The 19,565-nt window shown below is 43.4% G+C and overlaps 1 protein-coding gene across 5 annotated transcripts; it reads left to right on the plus strand.

Moving 5' to 3' along the window:
• Window positions 1–246: 246 nt before the first annotated feature.
• Window positions 247–18,489, plus strand: LOC122543930 (gastrula zinc finger protein XlCGF26.1-like). Of its 5 annotated transcripts, XM_043682866.1 has the most exons (4): window positions 247–415; window positions 1,618–1,749; window positions 14,597–14,715; window positions 16,723–18,489. In XM_043682866.1, exons 3-4 carry the CDS (start codon window positions 14,662–14,664, stop codon window positions 18,370–18,372), a joined length of 1,704 nt encoding a protein of 567 aa, XP_043538801.1. In that variant the 5' UTR covers window positions 247–415; window positions 1,618–1,749; window positions 14,597–14,661; the 3' UTR covers window positions 18,373–18,489. The 5 variants fall into 5 exon arrangements, with proteins under 5 accessions (XP_043538801.1, XP_043538799.1, XP_043538798.1 ...); XM_043682864.1 differs by lacking the exons at window positions 247–415; window positions 1,618–1,749 and adding an exon at window positions 11,733–12,224; XM_043682863.1 differs by lacking the exons at window positions 247–415; window positions 1,618–1,749 and adding an exon at window positions 11,733–12,196.
• Window positions 18,490–19,565: the final 1,076 nt, after the last annotated feature.

Here is a 19,565-nt window from a genome sequence, read left to right on the forward strand (position 1 = left end):
CACAACCAATCGGAGAGAATGGGTGGGCGGGGCGATCATGTCTTTTAAACCTTTTTTCGAACGAACCTGTTCAGAGATGTTACTGCAGACCCCTGGAGTAGGCGGGGCTTGAATCCGCACCTCCCAGTTCAGGATTAGGGTCATTACCATTGCACTACAAGGTGCTCAAAAGAGTAGTAACGACTCCCTGATGGTTGTTGACCAGCCCCCCCCCCACCTCTTTGACAGGTGGGGATATGGCAGAGAACACTAGCCATTTACAAGACTATGGAGGTGCAAGTGGAAAACTGCATTAGTTGGATAAATGTTCCAGGAGCTCAAATAGGCATGATAGGCTGAATGGCCACCTTATGCACTGTAAAATTCTAACATATGCTAAGTCAGCCAGTCGACTTATCCTGGGGGGAAACTGGAGGTATGTAGGCGCGAGAAGAAGGGATCCAATTCCCATTTCAGCTGTAATTTTCACATGCGCACCGGGGAGAGGTGATCCACCTCCTCCACATATGGTAGAGATTCAGTCTGTTGTGAACGGTGGCTCGGTGATTAGCCCTATTATCCCACAACGCTAAGGAACTGGGTTCCATTCTAGCCTGTGAGTTTGTACATTCTCTGTTTCCTCCCACAACCCAAAGATGGCCATGTTAAATTGCCCATGGTGTGCATGCTAGGCAGTTTAGTCATGGCAAATATAGAGTTAAAGGGATGGGGTGGGTTTGGGTGGGGTGCTCTTCAGAGAATCAGTATGGGCTGCTTTGATCCACAATTTACATCTTTTTGCATTACACTCTCATTCCATTACTCTGGGCTTGTTGTGAGTCTTTTACATAGAGCCATAGGCTCATGCACCACAGGAACAGACCCTTCGATCCAACTCGCCCATGCTGTGAATGATAATCTAGTTCCATTACTTTGTTTAATCCCCTCCTCATCCTGATCAACTCTTTGCCACGGTCTATCTAGCTCTAACTTTTAATACTAGGTGCATTTCAACACTGGTATTAAACAGCTATTTTTACCCACTGTGTCTAAATGAGGTTTCCATTGCTACCCATCGTCTGAGTCTGTAATTCATCAGCTTTATCTTGCTATGGTCAGGAATTGTTTTTCCTGAACTAGCAATCATTTCTGTTCCACTGCTGAGCTAATGTGAACCATAACATTCTGTAGTTTTTTCATTCCCAATATTCTTCCAGCACATCCTCAAATGTTAACTCTGTTGCCTTCACTACAAATACTACCTGAGCTGCTGAGCTTTCCAATGTTCTTCCATTTCTTGTTTTATTTCAGATATCTGACAGTTTGCAGAATTTTCCTTGTTTTATTCTAGGAGTTGGTCACAGAACCAAGTCTAGAAACATAGACCAGTTAAGAGCTGCTTTGCAATAGGGCAGTGTTGTTTTCAGAGGTTTACTCCCTGTCTCCGATTTAGATCCTTTTTCACAGAATCATGGAATTACAGAACAGAAGGGGGCCATTTCATACATCGTGCCCCAGCTAACCCAGCCAGAGCAAATCAATGAGTTTCACTCTCCCACCCTTTCAGTGTAGCCCAACAATTTTTTTTTACTTTTGGTGTTTATCCAGTTCTCCTTTTGAAAGTATTTGTTGAATTAGTTTCAGCTGGAATGAAGATGGAGCAGGAGCTCCTGGCTTTAGCCCCAAGAACGTATCAGTTTGAGCTGGAGTGAAAATGGAGGAGAAGTTGCTGGACTTAATCCTGAGGCACTGGAACCCAGTCACTTCCAGGTATTTCTGACATCTAAATGTCAAAGAATGGTAAACTTTAGGGGAGATCAGATTGCAAAATGGAAATGATGTAATGAGGTGCACCCTTAGGAACAAGTATTTCTATGAATGGTTTTAGCCCATTTTACATACATATATTGTGAACAGTTCTTCTTGGGATTTGAGCGTCATTACCAAGATCAGCAGCTTATATTGACAGCCCCCAGTTACCTTTGGAGGAGATGATGCTCCTTGAATATTGCAGTTCAGGGGGTGATGAGGAGACATTTGGATAAAGTGGTCAGTTTTAGGAAGTATCTTGAAGAAAGATGTGAGCTTGTAGCGATTTAAGGAGGTATTTCCAGAGGTTGGGCCTAAAGAATATGAATGAATGGTCATCAGTGGTGGACAACTTCAAATTTGGAAAATTCAAAAGGACGGAATTAGATTAGGGGGCAGCTCAGTGGGTAGCACTCGGCTGACTGTCTATGTGGAGTTTGCACATTCTCCCCGTGTCTGCACGGGTTTCCTCTGGGTGCTCTGGTTTCCTCCTACAGTCCAAAGATGTGCAGGTTAGGTGAATTGGACATGCTAAATTGCCCGTAGTGTTAGGTGCATGAGTCAGAAGGAAATAGGTCTGGGAGGGTTAGTCTTCAGAGGTGTGGACTTGTTGGGCCTTCGTCATTTCCGCCACCTCCAAACAGACCCCACCACCTAGGATATATTTCCCTCCCCTCCCCTATCAGCGTTCCGGAAAGATCACTCCCTCCGCGACTCCCTCGTCAGGTCCACACCCCCCACCAACCCAACCTCCACTCCCGGCACCTTCCCCTGCGTGGCTGAACACTTTAACACTCCCTCCCACTCCGTCAAGGACATGCAGGTCCTTGGCCTCCTCCATCGCCAGACCATGGCAACATGACGCCTGGAGGAAGAGCGCCTCATCTTCCGCCTAGGAACCCTCCAACCACAAGGGATGAATGCAGATTTCTCCAGCTTCCTCATTTCTCCTCCCCTCATCTTATCTCAGTCCCAACCCTCGGACTCAGCACCGCCTTCTTGACCTGCAATCTTCTTCCCGACCTCTCCGCCCCCACCCCCTCTCCAGCCTATCACCCTCACCTTAACCTTCTTCCACCTATCACATTCCCAACGTCCCTCCCCCAAAGTCCCTCCTCCCTACCTTTTATCGTAGCCTGCTTGGCACACCCTCCTCATTCCTGAAGAAGGGCTTATGCCCGAAATGTTGATTCTCCTGCCTGACCTGCTGCGCTTTTCCAGCAACACATTTTTCAGCTCTGATCTCCAGCGTCTGCAGTCCTCACTTTCTCCTTGTTGGGCCGAAGGGCCTGTTTCTACACAATAGCGAATCGAATCTGATCTAAGATGAGCACAGATATCTATGAGTTGTGTGGTTGGAAGAGATCGGAGAGATAGAGATGATAGCAGCTGGGGAGGGATTTGAAAACAATGCTGAGAATTTTTAAGTGTTAATGCTTTGTAGGCAGTGAGCACATCTGCGATGGATGAATTAGTAAAAAGACATGGCTGTGAGTCAAGACATAAATAACAGAATGAGGATAGCGTTAAGTTTACAGGTAAGATGTCCTTGAACATTTAAATCGAGTGCTAACAAAGAACTAGATGAGCTTTTCAGATGAGTTGAGACCAGGGTGGAGTTGAGTGGTGCTGTTCAGCTGAAAATAGATAATATTGGTTATGAGGGTATATAGGCTGCTCTTTCAGCCTCTCTTTCATTACCGCTGTTGTCCCTCACACTTCTTGCCCCTGTCATTGTAGCCCATTGTGCACTGTCTCATCCCTTACGCACTGTCTTACCTCTTGTGCACTCTCTCACTCCTCATGCTTTCCCTCGCCCCTCATGCTCTCTCTCACCCTTCCAGATCCTTCCTTTCCAATTTTTTCTCCTCATCTTCATCCCAGATTGTGTATGAGGGTGTGTGTGTGCGCGCGCATGCTTGATAGAGCGTGCGCGTGACTGTGATGGATTATATGCCTGTGAGAGGGGGAGTGTATGTGTGTCTGAAAGAACGTGTGTTTGGGAGAGGGTCTGAGCTGAGATGTCACTTTTTATAATAAAACCTTAAGTAATCTCGGGAATCCACAGACTCCCTACAGTGTGGAAACAGGCTCTTCCGCCCAACAAGTCCACATTAACCCTCCGAAGAGTAACCCACTCAGACCCATTCTCCTACTCTATTGTCCTATGGGCCTAGCCTACACATCCCTGAACACTTTGGGCAATTTAGCATGACCAATTCACCTAAACTGCAAGTCTTTGGATTGTGGGAAGAAACTGGAGCACCAGGAGGAAAGCCACGCAGACACAGGGAGAATGTGCAAACTCCACACAGACAGGCGCCCAAGGCTGGAATCAAACCCGGGTCCCTGGTGCTGTGAGGTAGCAGTGCTAACCACTGAGCCACCAAGCTGCCCAGACTTGAATGTGACTTGAAAGTGTGTTCAATGATCCTGCCCTACTAGCTACCTGATGAAGGACAGAACTCTGAAAGCTTGTACTTCCAAGTAAACCTGTTGGACTGTAACCTGGTGTTGTGTGGTTTTTAACTGTTTCTTGTGACCGCCCCATAAATTACCAGAATAATTCAGCTCAGTTTCTCAACTGGTCTTTGTGATTTTGTGTTTTCTCTGTTTTAATTCAATTTGTTCCTGTTTCTGGTATAATTCAATTTCACACAGTATCCAAATGGGAGAATTCACAGTCAGAAAATTCAAACCAATTATCATATCAGGATCTGACGGAGTCATCCAATTTATTGGAATCTGAATATCATCAGATTTTGAGTATGGAAGAAAAGGCACCATTCACACTGACAGAAACTTTACAGGACATTGGTTAGGCCACTGTTGGAATATTGCGTGCAATTCTCGTCTCCTTCCTATCGGAAAGATGTTGTGAAACTTGAAAGGGTTCAGAAAAGGTTTACAAGGATGTTGCTAGGGTTGGAGGATTTGAGCTATAGGGAGATGCTGAACAGGCTGAGGCTGTTTTCCCTGGAGCATTGGAGGCTGAGGGGTGACCTTATAGAGGTTTACAAAATTATGAGGGGCATGGATAGGGTAAGTAGGCAAAGTCTTTTCTCTGGGGTTGGGGAGTTCAGAATTAGAGGTGAGAGGGGAAAGATATAAAAGAGACCTACGGGGCAACGTTTTCACAGAGAAGGTGGTACAGGTATGGAATGAGCTGCCAGAGGAAGTGGTGGAGGCTGGTACATTTAAGAGGCATTTGGATGGGTGTATGAATAGGAAGGGTTTAGAGGGATATGGGCCGGGTGCTGGCAGGTAGGACTAGATTGGGTTGGGATATCTGGTCGGTATGGACGGGTTGGACCGAAGGGTCTGTTTCCATGCTGTACATCTCTATGACTCTCTGTTCTGTGTGTAGACAAGGCTTCAGTTAATCATCTGACCTCACAAACCACAAGTGCAGTCACACAGGGAAGAAACTATGGAAATATGAGGATTGTGAGAAAGGATTCAGATCCCTGTCAGAACTGGAAATTCACCAACACAGTCATATGGTGGAGAGACCATTCACCTTCTCCAGATGTGGCAAGGGTTTCATTCAGTCATACACCCTGATGTCCCGTCATTGTGTGCGCACTGAGGACAGACCATTTAAATGTCAATTTGCAAGAAGTGTTATAAAAGTTCTATCAACATACTCACACTGATGAGAGACCATTTAAATGCCAGATTGTGGGAACTATTTTAAATGATCTGATATATTGATGAGTGACCTTTAAAATAGCTAGACTGTGGGAAGTGTTATAAAGGTTCCTGGAAACTGATTTTCTATAATTGCACTCACACTGATGAGAATCCTTTCAGCTCCCACTGTGAAAGTAAGTTCAGGTTGTTATCCGAGCTCACTGTACCTGGTTAGTGAGGCAGCAGTGCAAACCATTGAGCCATTGTGCTGCACAATGTACAACAAACCAATGAACTTATCTCCTCTCACTCTGTATTTATGATTTTTGTTTGCAAGGGGCAACATCTGCTCAACGTCCACCTTCTCAATGTCCTTTAGTATTCTACAGACCTCATTCAGATCCCTCTCATTCTTCTGAACTCCAGAGATTACAAGCCCAAACTATTCAACTATTCCTTTATATGACATCCCTTTCATTCCTGGAATCAAACTGGTGAACCTCCACTGAAATACCTCCAAAGCCAATAAGGAGACCAAAATTGGTCACAGCACTCCAGGTGTGGTCTTATCAAAGCTGTACTAATTGGAACAATAGTTCTTTACTTTTATAATCCAATCCTTTTGCAATAAATGCCAGGAATCCGTTCATCTTTCTTATTATATGCTGTACCTGCATACCCACTTTCTGCAATTCATGCACAAAGATGCCCAGATCCCTCTGCACTGATGCACTTTGAATTTGCCCTTTTATTTTTCTGGCCAAAATAGACAACCTCACACCTATTCAAATTAAAGTCAATCTGCCAGATTCAGGCCCAATCTCTGAGCCTATCAATATCCAGCTGTAAGCTCTTTAGCTCCTCATCGCAGCCTGCTTTCCCACCTATTTTAGTGTCATCCACGAATTTTGCTATGTTACATTCTCTCTGCTTGCAGATTATTTACATAAATTGTAAATAGTTGAGGTCTGAGAACTGAACCCTGTGGCACCCCAATTAGTTTCAGTTCAGCATTCAGAGAAGGACGCATTTATCCCAATATTCTGTTGTTAGTCAGTCATTCCTATATCCAAGCCAATACTCTCATCTTAACCCCCAGGGATCTAACCTTCTGGATCAGTCTTTTATGCAACACCTTGTCAAATGCATTCTGGAAGACTAGGCATGCCACATCCATCAGATCCCCATTATCCACCCTGCTGGTTACATCCTCAGCAAGTTTATCAAGCACGACTTGCTATTAATGAAACTATGCTGACACTGGTGAATTGAGATTTGTTTTTCCAAGTGTTCAATTATTTTTTCCCTTACGAATGACTCCAGCAACTTACCTACTATAGAGGTCAAACTGACTGGCTTATTGTTTCCCACTATTTGCCTATCCACTTTTTTTGAATAAGGGTGTCACTTTAGCATGTTTCTCATCAACTGGTACCTTTCCAGAATTCAGGGAAGTTTGGAAAATCATAACTAGTGCATCCACTGTTTCTGCTGCCACCTCCTTTAATATCCTAGGGTGCATAGTGCAGGCTATCAAACCCCTGGGACTTATTTGTCTTTAATCCCATTGGTTTCCCATTATTACCTCACCATTTTTATCCTCTAAAGGGCCAACATTTACTTTCACAATTCTCTTCCTTTTTATATATTTATGGAAGCTTTTGGTATCGATGCTTATGTTTTCTGCTAGTTTCCTCTTGTGGTTCATCTTAGCTCTTTTAACTTTAATTTTAGTAACCCTTTACTGAGGTTTAAAGTTCTCCCAATTCTCCAGAGTGCCACTAATGTTTGCAGCTGGAAATGTGTTGCTGGAAAAGCGCAGCAGGTCAGGCAGCATCCAGGGAACAGGAGAATCGACGTTTCGGGCATAAGCCCTTCTTCAGGAATTCCTGAAGAAGGGCTTATGCCCGAAACATCGATTCTCCTGTTCCCTGGATGCTGCCTGACCTGCTGCACTTTTCCAGCAACACATTTCCAGCTCTGATCTCCAGCATCTGCAGACCTCACTTTCTCCACTAATGTTTGCAGTATGATATGTGCAAGTTTTTGCCTTATTTTATCCTTGATTTCCTTGTTAAGTCGTGGATGATTTTTCATCTTTGTAAAATCCCTCCTCCTCTGAGGAATATGTTTTAATTGAGGGGTATTTAATATCTCCCTAAGCATTTGCCACTGTTCTTCAAATTCAGTATTTCTGCCTCGTCCCCTCGGGCCAACCCCTTCCTCACACTACGACTCTCATATGTGACACTTTTTCAATCTGAATTTGAAACTCTAGTATGTTGTAGTAACTCCTTTAAAGAAAATCCTCATCTACAAGACCATTTATCAATCCTTCTGCGTTACATAATGCTAAATCTAAAGTAGCCACTTCTCTGGTTGGTTCCAGAATATGTTTCTTGATTAAATAATCCCTCATACACTTTATGAACCTTCCTTGCCAAATTGATTAATCTGGACAATATGCATGGTCAAATCAACCATAATCACTGTTGTGCCCTTCTCACAAGCCCTCATTATTTCCAGGTTTATACAATGCTTACTTTGGAAATACCTTTTGGGGGCCTGTAATTTACTTCTACCAAGGGGTTTCTTCTGTAACTTTTCACTTCCACCTAGACTGATTCAACATTTTGGTTTATAATGTTTTTTAAAGGCTTTAAAGTGCTTTAAAAAGTTTAAGGCACCGATGTCCCATCAATGTGTTTGCATTGCCAGGAGACCATTCAAGTGCTGTCACTGTGGGTCTGTGCTGAGGCAATCATCTCATCCCATTTTACACCAACACAGTCACGCTCTGGGGTGGCCTGCTCACCTGCTCCAAGTGTGGGAAGGTATTCACTTGGACTTTTCAACTGCTGACTCACCAGTGACCTTGGGATTAGACTTTGCTGTTAATCACTTCCAGGGCTGAACCATGTTTATCAATGCCTTTTTCGGCTGAAGTCAGTACATTGCAGTTCATTTTTGATGTTAATGTTCTGAATAAAAGTCGCATAAATCAGACTTTCATTGAACAGCATTGAGGTTTATCCGATACAGGATATTTCTAATACAAGTTAGTTCCTACTGAAAGACTCGCGCTTTGCCCTGAACCGTCCATCCTCACCTCCAACAAGAAGTGTGAGGACTTACGGATCTTCTTTGTCACTAACGTTGAGAGACTCTGCTCAGTTGCCTCAACTGCCATACTACTGTAGATGTTGTAAGTCTGAAACAAACAAGAAAATGCTTCAGAAACTCACAATGGAATTAAAACATTGACTGTGTCACCAGAGATACTGCCAGACTAGCTCAGTTTCTCTAGTTATTTTTGTCTTTTTTTACATTTCTGTCTTTCTCTCCTAGTATTGTCCTCTCGCAATGTAGCGTCATTGCACATTCTCAAATAATAGCCGCTTGCCTGCATATGAAATTAATTTGCCTCCCATAAGCACTCTGCCTCTCTCCAGGTTAAGGTTGCTTGTTACAATCCGCCTCTCCAATTGAAGATTTGGCCGTCTAGCTGAATGTCACTTAATCCGACTGTCAAATAATGCTTGTAAAACTCCTCTGAGTCACCTTTTGATGTACTATTATGTTAAATATGTTTATAAAATGCAAGTTATCATTGTTTAGTGATGCCAACTAAGATTCCACAAGCAGCAACCAGATGAATGACTGACCAATTCATTTTTGTTTATGGTTGTGTTAGTTAAAGCATGAATGCTGGTCCCACTGTACTGGAAAAACTCCCCTGTGCACATTATGTGGAGCTGTTGAGGTCTCCTGAGCTGACAGTTAGCTGATTGATCTGTCGGGCCTATAGTTAACCTTGAAGAACTGCTGACTGGGATCTTTATTCACTGACTCCCATTTGAAGTAGTTTCTGCCATAAAGAATTTCACTTGTATATCAATCCTAATGTAATCTTTGAAGCAAAATCTATGTAAACTCTGTCTCTCTTTCTCCACAGATGCAGCCAGAAGTACTGAGTTTCTCTCTCACTTTCATGTCTACTTTCAGCTTTCCAGCATTTGCAGTAGTTTGCTTTTTGAGGTCTTGTGTACATTTCCCATTTTTCACAACATCTGAAAGTGAGTCACAGCCAATGATGGACTCTGGAAGGATGAATGAGGATAGGCAATAAACTAAATGGTTCAATTTTAAGCAGAGTGACCTGGGAGTGAACACATACAAATCTTTGAATGCAACAGGGTCATGTTGATCAAATGGTTTTAAACAAATTTTATGGATTCTTGATGTAATTAATAGAGACACAGAGCAAGCAAAGACAATTACATTATGCTTAACCTTTATAAATCCATTGACAAGCCTCAGTTAAAATTTGTGTTCAGTTCTGAAGATCATATTTGAAAATAAAATGTCTCAACTCTGGGAAGGCTGCAGAGAAAATTGGCTTGAATGGTGTCAGGTCCAAGGGGTTTCAGTTTGGCAGAGAGATTGGAGAAGCTGGAATGGTTGTCCTTAGAGGTGAGCAGATGAAAGAGATGTTTAATTGATGTGAAATTTTTTAGAGAGTTTTTTTCTAAATAGAGAAAAATGATTGGGATTAATATGATGTTGGTAACACATACATAGTTTTAACAACATTGCCAACACTCCCAACTGAAAATGCTTTTACTTTGCAAATTCTCATATACTGTATCAAGGCCAAAGAAGGAGATTTAGTCTCAGATCTCCCTCATTCTTCCAGAGAATTTGCGCAAACATATAAGACCTTGGAAGACGTGCTGGGTGACTTCTTAAGGATGGGAACTGGGAGGCAAGGAGGAAAGTGGAGTTAAGGCCATCTTGTCATCAGCCATGATCTTACTGAATAATGGAAAATGCTCACCTTACTGACTCATGCCCCTACTTATTAACAAATGGTCAGCCAATTTATCATCATCCCAATGACCATAGATCATGTTCACCCAGTGTGATGATGCTACTCCTTTAAGAAGGTTATGCTATCATTGGTTTTTTTTTCAGACAGATCGTAAAAGCACTGATTCTGAAAAGTCTAGGTTTGAAGGGTTTTAGGGCCAGTTTGATTATAGCTAACAGATACTGCCTCAGGCAAAAGACTTTCAAGTTAAAAAAAGACTTGTACAATGAAAGGGCAGTGGCCAGTTGGTTTGGTTTTTAGCAGTCTAATTGTTCACTGAAAGCAGCAAGTCAGATTTTGAGGCTGCTGGTCCAAGATAGAAGTACATGAAAGATATTCCATGCTGTATTTCTCATTCTTGCTCCTGTATGACCATGTGTTTGATTTTACCTTTTTTTGCCAAGGGATGTTTATGGTGACTGTTGCAGAAATTTGGAACAGCATCATTAAGTTGGGACAGTCTGTTGGGTTTTCGGATAGGTTACATTATTCTGTATTCTGTTCTCTTTTATTTGTGTTTCATTCAGCAATCTTGCAAACAAATTCTGTTTTGTTTAAAACTAAGTGGTTGGGCCAGCTGCATCACTCCTGGAATATCCACTCCACACCTGCTTAAAACAACAAGCAAAGTTAGGATCCGACGTACTTCTTTGAAATGGTTTGTGGGGGTCTGGCCTGGTATATAATACCAAGTGCAACAAAATAGCTGTCTTAACAAAGAGAAGGTCTGGAATTTTATCTGTCCTATCGTGGGCGGCACGGTGGCTCAGCGGTTAGCACTGCTACCTTACAGCGCCAGAGACCCAGGTTCAATTCCTGCCTCAGGCAACTGTCTGTGTGGAGTTTGCATGTTCTCCCCGTGTCTGTGTGGGTTTCCTCCGAGTGCTCCGGTTTCCTCCCACAGTCCAAAGATGTGCAGGTCAGGTGAATTGGCCATGCTAAATTGCCCGTATTGTTAGGTGCATTAGTTAGGGCTGAATGTAGGGGAATCGGTGTGGGTGGGTTGCTCTTCAGGGGGTTGGTGTGGACTTGTTGGGCTGAAGGGCCTGTTTCCACACCATAAGTAATCTAATCTAGTCTCTAACTATCCTCCCTTGTCCATATTTGACAAAAATTAGAAGTGTCAATAAAAGATGGAGGAGCAGCTCTTTCCTATTGAATGGGAACCATGGACTACTCTAGGTTGCAAACATCACTTGCACTTGGGAATGTGTGAAGCTGGTGATAAACCTGTTGCCAGGATACGAAAGTAAAATCAAAATATTTTTGAATGCTCGAGATCTGCTCCACCAGACTCGAAACGTTCACTTTGTTTCTGTCACCACGGATATTGCCAGACCTGAGGAAATGACCTGAAACGTTAACTGTGATTTCTCTGCCCAGACCCTGCTGAGCTTTTCCAGCAATTTCGGTTTTGTTCCCGCCCACTTGATGTTGCGTCACCGTGCTGGTGACGCATGCGCGCTGCTCCCGCGGAACCAAGATGGCGGCGGTCAACCTGAACCTCTTCACGGGGAAAGGCAACGGAATCGGAAATATGGGTGTTGCAGGTTATTAATGGAGGATTGAGATGTTTAATAACTGTTTTATACACCGTTTCCGTGCCCACCCTCCTCCCCGGCTCCAGCGCTCCTTCCGCGGACCCGCATCTTCACCGCCTGCTGATGAGAAAATACAGTGTCTTTGCCTGTAGTCAGCCCTGCCACTGCGCATGCTCGAGACACAATGGAACTATGCGCATTGCTCTCTCGTGTCGTGACTGAGGGGGCAATAACCATCACTGTTAGAGAAACCGCCTTTGGTCAGAGGTGGTCATTAATGGAATTGGGAACCAAATTACATTGGACTGATGAAACAAAGAATGCATGAGAAACTCAGCAGCTCTGGCAGCAGACAAAGAAACAGGTCAACTATGACTCCTGAAACCTTAGAGGTGTTTGACACTGGAGTAATGGTTGTGTAAAATGTATAGGGCAAGAGTTCCTGAAGTGTGTTCAGCCTTTAGTCTTTCCCCGTGCAGTTTAGAATTATGAAAATTGATTGGGGAATAAAAGGCTGAAATGGGATTATTGTGTGATTGGCACAAGAACCAAAATTGTCGTGAGGAACAGCGTCAATGCAGTTAGTGGTGAAGATATTAAATGAACAATGAGGGAAGATTGTGGAAGCAGATTTCAATTTGGCTTTCCAAACGGAATTGGATAAGCAAATGAAACTAGTCTGTGGATGGGACAGGGAATTAGATGTGCTGCCTTGCCCTGATCAAGATGTGAGGTAAAAACAATGACTGCAGATGCTGGAAACCAGATTCTGGATCAGTGGTGCTGGAAGAGCACAGCAATTCAGGCAGCATCCGAGGACTGTCCTCGGATGCTGCCTGAATTGCTCTGATCAAGATGTGGCAGAGGCATAATGGTCCAACTGTCAGAGCAGGACGCAATTGGAAGCCCAAGTAATTGAAAGAAGGCCTTTTGAGAGAGCCGTTACACAATAATGAAAAGATGTGACTTTGAGCAAGCCTGATAGTACTTATTTATAGTTGAAATGTCTGGTGCTGGAAAAGCACAGTAGGTCAGGCAGCATCTGATGAGCAGGAGAATTGATGTTTTGGGCGTAAGCCCCTCATCATAAATGTCTGAAACATCGATTCTCCAGCTGCGCGGATCTGCCTGACCGGCTGTGCTTTTCCAGTACCACATTTTTCGACTCTGATCTCCAGCATCTACAGTCCTCACGTTTTCCTAATACTTACTTTAACTCGATTAAACTTTCTAAGGTATTTCACAGAAATTTTCAAGGCCAAAGTTTGACACTGAGTCATGTGAAGAAATATTTGACGATGCTGCCCTTTAACAGGGTTGTTTTATTCTTGGTTTTTTCGGAAGGGGTCCTAAAGGCAGGGTGCCAATATGTCTGGAAATAGCTATTTTAAACAACGGTAGTGGGAGTGGCCAGTTCTCCCAGTTCAGATAACTTATCTAGTTTGTTTTTTTTAGCAGGCAGTTAGAAACTGCTGGTAACAGAGAAGCTGTTACTGTGAAAAAATGGTTCCATGCTTCAACAGATGTTTCTTGCCTGACTGCTCTCTCTGCAATCTGTCCTGTCTGTAAGAACCTGAGTTTGAATTTCTAATTTGCCAAGAGATTTTGAAATATTGCAGGTATTGGAACAGCTCCTTCGTTAAGTTGTGATTTGAAGTTGGTTGCATTTTCACATATTTAAGTTATTTTAAATTCTTTTATTTTGTTTGTGTTTCATCTGTTAGAACATAGAACAATACAGCACAGAACAGGCCCTTCGGCCCTCTGTTGCGCCAACCTATGAACTAATATAACAGGGCAAAAGTGAGGACTGCAGATGCTGTAAACCAGTGTTTAGATCAGATGTGTGTAAATAAACTCTGTTTTGCTTAAAGCTGAGTGTTTTGACCAGCTGCAACACTCCTGGAATATCCACTATACATCTGCCTTTAAAATAAGAAGAAGTTAATGTCTGGGTTACCTTAAAGTGTTTTGAGGGGGTCTGTCCTGGCCCATCACAATATTAAATCAGATGACCAGACATTTGGTCAAAGAGGTAGGTTTTCAGGAGAATTTTAAAGGAAGATAGTTAGAACCATTGAAAGTAGGAGGAGGTGTAGGCCATTCAACCTTTAAGCCTACTCCATCATTCATTGTGATCGTAGATGATCATCCAACTGAGCACGTTGTTCCTATGTTCTTCCCATAGTTTTTCGGGATGAAGAAATCAAAAGATAAGTTAAATCTTGCTTATCGCTGTCTTAACAGCCTAACCTAAATTTCTATATTGTGGCCTCTACTTCTAGACTCCTGGTCCTCGGCGACTCCATTAGGGAACTAGTTTATTGTCCCTGTGAACTTCTGGAAGATAGAAACCAAATCAACCGTCCTAAAACCCTATAGTGTTGGTCCGTATTTTTGGGGGTTTCTTAATTTTTACACCATGTCTTTACTCAAACCAATTTCTTTGAATTTCTAGTCTTGTCAGACCATTAATGCCTCCTTATTTCCAGGCATGTTTTTATTTTCTATCAAGGAAAACCTTTGAGAAACCCAGAGAAAGTTACCATCTTAATTGAGACTGAGCGTGTGTATGACTATCCTCACATAGGAAGCAGAAATTTCATGTTATCCATTTATCTCCTAGATATAGGTTATAAAAACTCTTCTTGCGAGGGAATAGATGAGGATAAATTGCACACTGCAAACTCAAACCAAGATAATTGTTTGTCTCCTCTCAAATTCTGTCTTTTCTTAACATGACTTTTTTCATATCCTTTTACAGGGTGTTAAAAAATTTGAAGACTGAGAGATTATTCTGTGACTCTAGAGTTTCCAATATCTTTCAAGATGCAGGATCCAGCCAGAGATTTTAAAATTGAAGACAGTGAAATTGTATCAGAGGTTAGAATTGTTGAACTTTCTTTTACAATGTAAGGCATCAGTACTGAGCTTTTGTTCTATGGCTCTGAGGCTGCTGTGGTTACTTTACTATCGATCCAAATCCATGGCATCCATTGCTTTGTCACATCTCTGTCTTTCCTAGTCACCTCTCTCCCATTGTCTAACTTCCACTGCCTCTAATAATGTGTACTTTAGCGCTGAAAATGTGTTGCTGGAAAAGCGCAGCAGGTCAGGCAGCATCCAGGGAACAGGAGAATTGACGTTTCGGGCATAAGTCCTTCTTCAGGAAATGTGTACTTTAACCATGTTTAATGTTTTGTTCCTGTTTCTGCAAATTATGTCTAAATGAAGTTTCCACTACTGCCCATTCCCCAGCTGTGTGTTGCTAATTTTATCAGATTTACCTACCCATTGTCATGAACTGTTTCCTTCACTGCAGTTAATTTCCCTTCTGCTTTTGATCTCTTGCAGAGAGTCAAATTCTCCACTACTTTTATTCCGCTGAGGGGTGACCTTATAGAGGTTTACAAAATTATGAGGGGCATGGATAGGATAAATAGACAAAGTTTTTTCCCTGGGGTTGGGGAGTCCAGAACTAGAGGGCATAGTTTAGGGTAAGAGGGGATAGATATAAAAGAGACCTAAGGGGCAACTTTTTCACGCAGAGGGTGGTACGTGTATGGAATGAGCTGCCAGAGGATGTGGTGGTGGTTGGTACAATTGCAGAATTTAAGAGGCATTTGGATGGGTTTATGAATAGGAAGGGTTTGGAGGGATATGGGCCGGGTGCTTGGTCGGCATGGACAGGCTGGACCGAAGGGTCTGTTTCCGTGCTGTACATCCCCATGACTCTATGACACAATTATTACCTCACCTGCTAATTATTTCCAGTATTTTCTCTTTTCAATTTCCAGCATGTGCAGAATTTACAGAATGTAAGCAGTAGAATTTTGGATCACCTCAAAATTACTGAGAGCTTGAATGTGTGAGACCAGCCAGGAGTGCAGAGTCATAGAAACCCTATAGTGTGGAAACAGGCCATTTGGTCCAACAAGTCCACACCAACCCTCCAAAGTGTATCCCACCCAGACCCATTCTCCTACCCTATTTCTCTACATTTACCCCTGATTAATGCACCTAACCTACAACATCCCTGAACACTATGGGCAATTTAGCTTGGCCCACTCACCTAACCTGCACATCTTTGGACTGTGGGAGGAAACTGGAGCACCCAGAGGAACCCATGCCGACATGGGGAGAATTTGCAAACTCCACATAGACAGTTGCCCAAGGGTAGAATCAAATCCGGGTCCCTGTAAGCCAGCAGTGCTAGCCACTGAGCCACCATGCTGCCCATAAGTCTAGAGATAAGAAGAGAATGGAGGAGGGTTTCAAAACCATATGAGGCAAGACTAGGAGTTGGTTGATATCTTTGAGGTGGTCTTGGTGATGATATGAATATACTGTCAAAACTTTATGTTGAGCATGGCATTATTGTTCTGACGGTCTGTTTCAGCATCACAGCTGCAGGAAAGAGGGATGGTATTGGCTACTAGGGTATGGGGTTTGGAACTGAAGACAGCTCCTTTCATCATTGGAGGATATTTCTATATGTCAGATGTCAGACAGGTCAGGAGGCTGTGAGATTTGGAAGGAATTCGGAAGTTACAGTGTCCACATAGGTCTCTAACCTTAGTCCTTCTAGATAGTGAAGGTTGAGAGTTTGGGAGATTCTGGGTAAGTTGTAAATATATGCAATCTCTCTCCTTTGTCACTGTCCCTCTCACTTCTCTCTTTGCTTCATCCTATGGAGGCCAGATTCTTGTGCATGTTCAGATTGGGATGGCAGATTGCCTTCCTAATGAACCACATGTGGCAAGTTTCACAATAAATTTCGCTGATCCAACAAATTACCACATTCGTTCAGCTCAATGTCACAGCTTGCTTTTGTGATTTTGTGGGTGTTCTCTCATTCCTTTTTTTTCCCCTGATTTAAAACCATTTCAGAGGATGCCAGAGGAGGAGAAATTACAGTCAGGGATCACAGATCCAGCAGCACCTCAAAAAAATCTGATGGAGGCTTCCAAGTTATCTCAGTCAGAGTGTTGTTTGACTTTGAATGTGGAAGGAACGAGCACAGTTCACAGTGGTCCCTACGTGTGTCCTGTGTGTGGACAAGGCTTCAGCCAATCATCTGGCCTGTTCAGGCACAAGTGCAGTGGCAGTGGGGAGAAGCCATCGAAATGTGGAGACTGTGGGACGGAATTCAGCAACCAATCTGAGCTGGAACTTCATCAACACAGTCACACTGAGGAGAGACCTTGGAAATGTGGGAGCTGCAATGAAGGTTTCAGATCCCTGACTGAGCTGGAAACCCATCGACACAGTCACACCGGGGACAGGCCATTCATGTGCTCTGAATGTGGGAAGGGATTCATTCGGTCATCCCACCTCACAACCCACCAGCGGGTGCACACTGGGGAGAGACCTTTTAAATGCACAGAGTGTGGGAAGTGCTATAAATGTTCTGGGGAACTGCTGTCCCATCAACGTGTTCACACTGAGGAGAGACCATTCAGATGTCCTCACTGTGGGAAGGGATTCAAGACATCATCTGAAGTCATTGTACACCAGAGAATTCATACTGGGGAGAGGCCGTTCACCTGCAGTGTGTGTGGGAAGGGATTCACTCGGTCATCCCACCTCACAATACACCATCGAGTCCACACTGAGGAGAGACCTTTTCAATGCCCAGACTGCCGGAAGTGTTTTAAAAGTTCCAGGGAACTAATGCGTCATCGACGTGTTCACACTGATGAGAGACCGTTCAGGTGCACTCACTGTGGGACTGGGTTCAGACAATCATATCATCTGACTGAACACCAGCGAATTCACACTGGGGAGAGACCATTTAAATGTCCAGACTGTGGGAAGTTCTATAAAAGTTCTGGGGACCTAATGTCCCATCAACGTGTTCACACTGAGGAGAAACCATTCAGGTGCTCTCACTGTGGGGCTGGGTTCAAGCAATCGTCTCAACTCACTGTCCACCAGCGAATTCATACTGGGGAGAGGCCGTTCACCTGCTCCATATGTGGGAAGGGATTCATTCGATCATCCCAACTCGTGACACACCAGCGAGTGCACACTGAAGAGAGACCTTTTAATTGTTCACTTTGCGGGAAATGTTTTAAAAGTTCTCAGGAAGTGATGACCCATCAACGTGTTCACACTGAGGAGAGACCTTTTAAATGCTCAGACTGTGGAAAGTGCTATAAAACATCTGGGGATCTGATGTCTCATCAACGTGTTCACACTTCTGAAAGACCGTTCAGGTGCTCTCACTGTGGGATTGGGTTCAAACATTCTTCTCACCTCACTGTACACCAGCGAATTCACACTGGGGAACGACCTTTTAAATGCCCAGATTGTGGAAAGTCCTATAAGAGTTCTGGCTATCTGATGATCCATCAACGTGTTCACACTCAAGAGAGACCATTCAGATGCTCTCACTGCGGGACAGCATTCAAGCAGCCATCTCACCTCACTCTACACCAGCGAATTCACACTGGGGAGAGGCCTTTCACCTGCACTGAGTGTGGGAAGGGATTCACTCGGAAAGCCCTCTTGCTGAGTCACCAACGGGTTCACACGTAACTATGAGAGTTGGAGTTTGTTGTTAGTTATATCCAGAACCAAACCATGTTCATTGGCTAATAAACCCATTTGAGTTGTTAATATTTTGGATAAAAATAAAATAAAGCAGCTTTGTAATTCAACGGAGATCGGCACATCTTTTCAATATCTCTGACTCATTTGCTCTGAGTGAGTTCATTTTGAAGAGCAATTCCTCGTCTTCTCCATCCTACCAATAAGTGTGAGGTACTCATAGAGCTTCTTTACCACTGAGATTGAAACAATATGATCGGCTCTCTCTGCTGCTTCTCTCCCTCCCGCTAATCCACGGTAAAATTGCCCCTACAGATCCTCCCTGTCTGAACCTTGAACTATCGTCTTCCTTCAGTTTCTCTCTGATCTCCTGCTTTAATTAATCTCATCATGTCCAGGAGACCCACCTCATAGTCTCTGAATTCTATTCCTACTAACCATTCAAGTTCTCCACGTTAGCTGATACTGTTAAGATTCTGTTCTATTTTGTGCCCCTCACCATGAAATCAATAACGTCACCCATTCTGAGAAAAACATTAATCCTTCACCACGCCATCTTAACAAGCTTCTGCCTGTTTTCCATATCCTTGCCCTCTCCAAAGTCCTTGAACTTGGTGTCCCTGAAGGCTGCTCTTCTTTCACATCACAATGAGGATGTGAAGTTCCTATCCCTGATCTACATGAGTGAACCAGTTTGTGATTTTACAACACTCAATCACTATTCCCCAGTGCCAGCCCTACCAGATTTAATGACCATGGTTTCATAACCTGCCTTTGTTTTTATACATTGTCTCATGCTCCTTTATTTTTAGAGTCATAGAGATGTACAGTTAGGAAACAGATCCTTCGGTCCACCTGTCCATGCCGACCAGATATCCTAACCTAATCTAGTCCCATTTGACAGCACTTGGCCCGTATCCCTCTAAACCCTTCGTATTCGTATACCCATCCAGATGCCTTTTAAATGCCGCAATTGTATCAGCCACCACCACTTCCTCTGGCAGCTCATTCAATAAATGCATCACCCTCTGTGTGGAAAAGTTGCCCCTTATGTCTCTTTTATATCTTTCCCCCCTCATCCTTAACCTATGCCGTCTAGTTCTGGACTCCCCCATCTTAGGGAAAAGACTTTGTCTACTTATCCTATCCATGCGCCTCATGATTTTATAAACCTCTATAAG

This window comes from Chiloscyllium plagiosum, chromosome 45 (genome assembly GCF_004010195.1).
Source record: "Chiloscyllium plagiosum isolate BGI_BamShark_2017 chromosome 45, ASM401019v2, whole genome shotgun sequence".
In the NCBI taxonomy this organism is placed as follows: domain Eukaryota; kingdom Metazoa; phylum Chordata; class Chondrichthyes; order Orectolobiformes; family Hemiscylliidae; genus Chiloscyllium; species Chiloscyllium plagiosum.

What these genes read in the sequence shown, in the direction of transcription:
- LOC122543930 (XM_043682866.1), top strand. Translation starts at nt 14,662, where the DNA reads ATGCAGGATCCAGCCAGAGATTTTAAAATTGAAGACAGTGAAATTGTA. An exon ending in ACAGTGAAATTGTATCAGAG is followed by an intron (nt 14,716 to 16,722) that starts GTTAGAATTGTT and finishes AAACCATTTCAG; the next exon opens with AGGATGCCAGAGGAGGAGAA.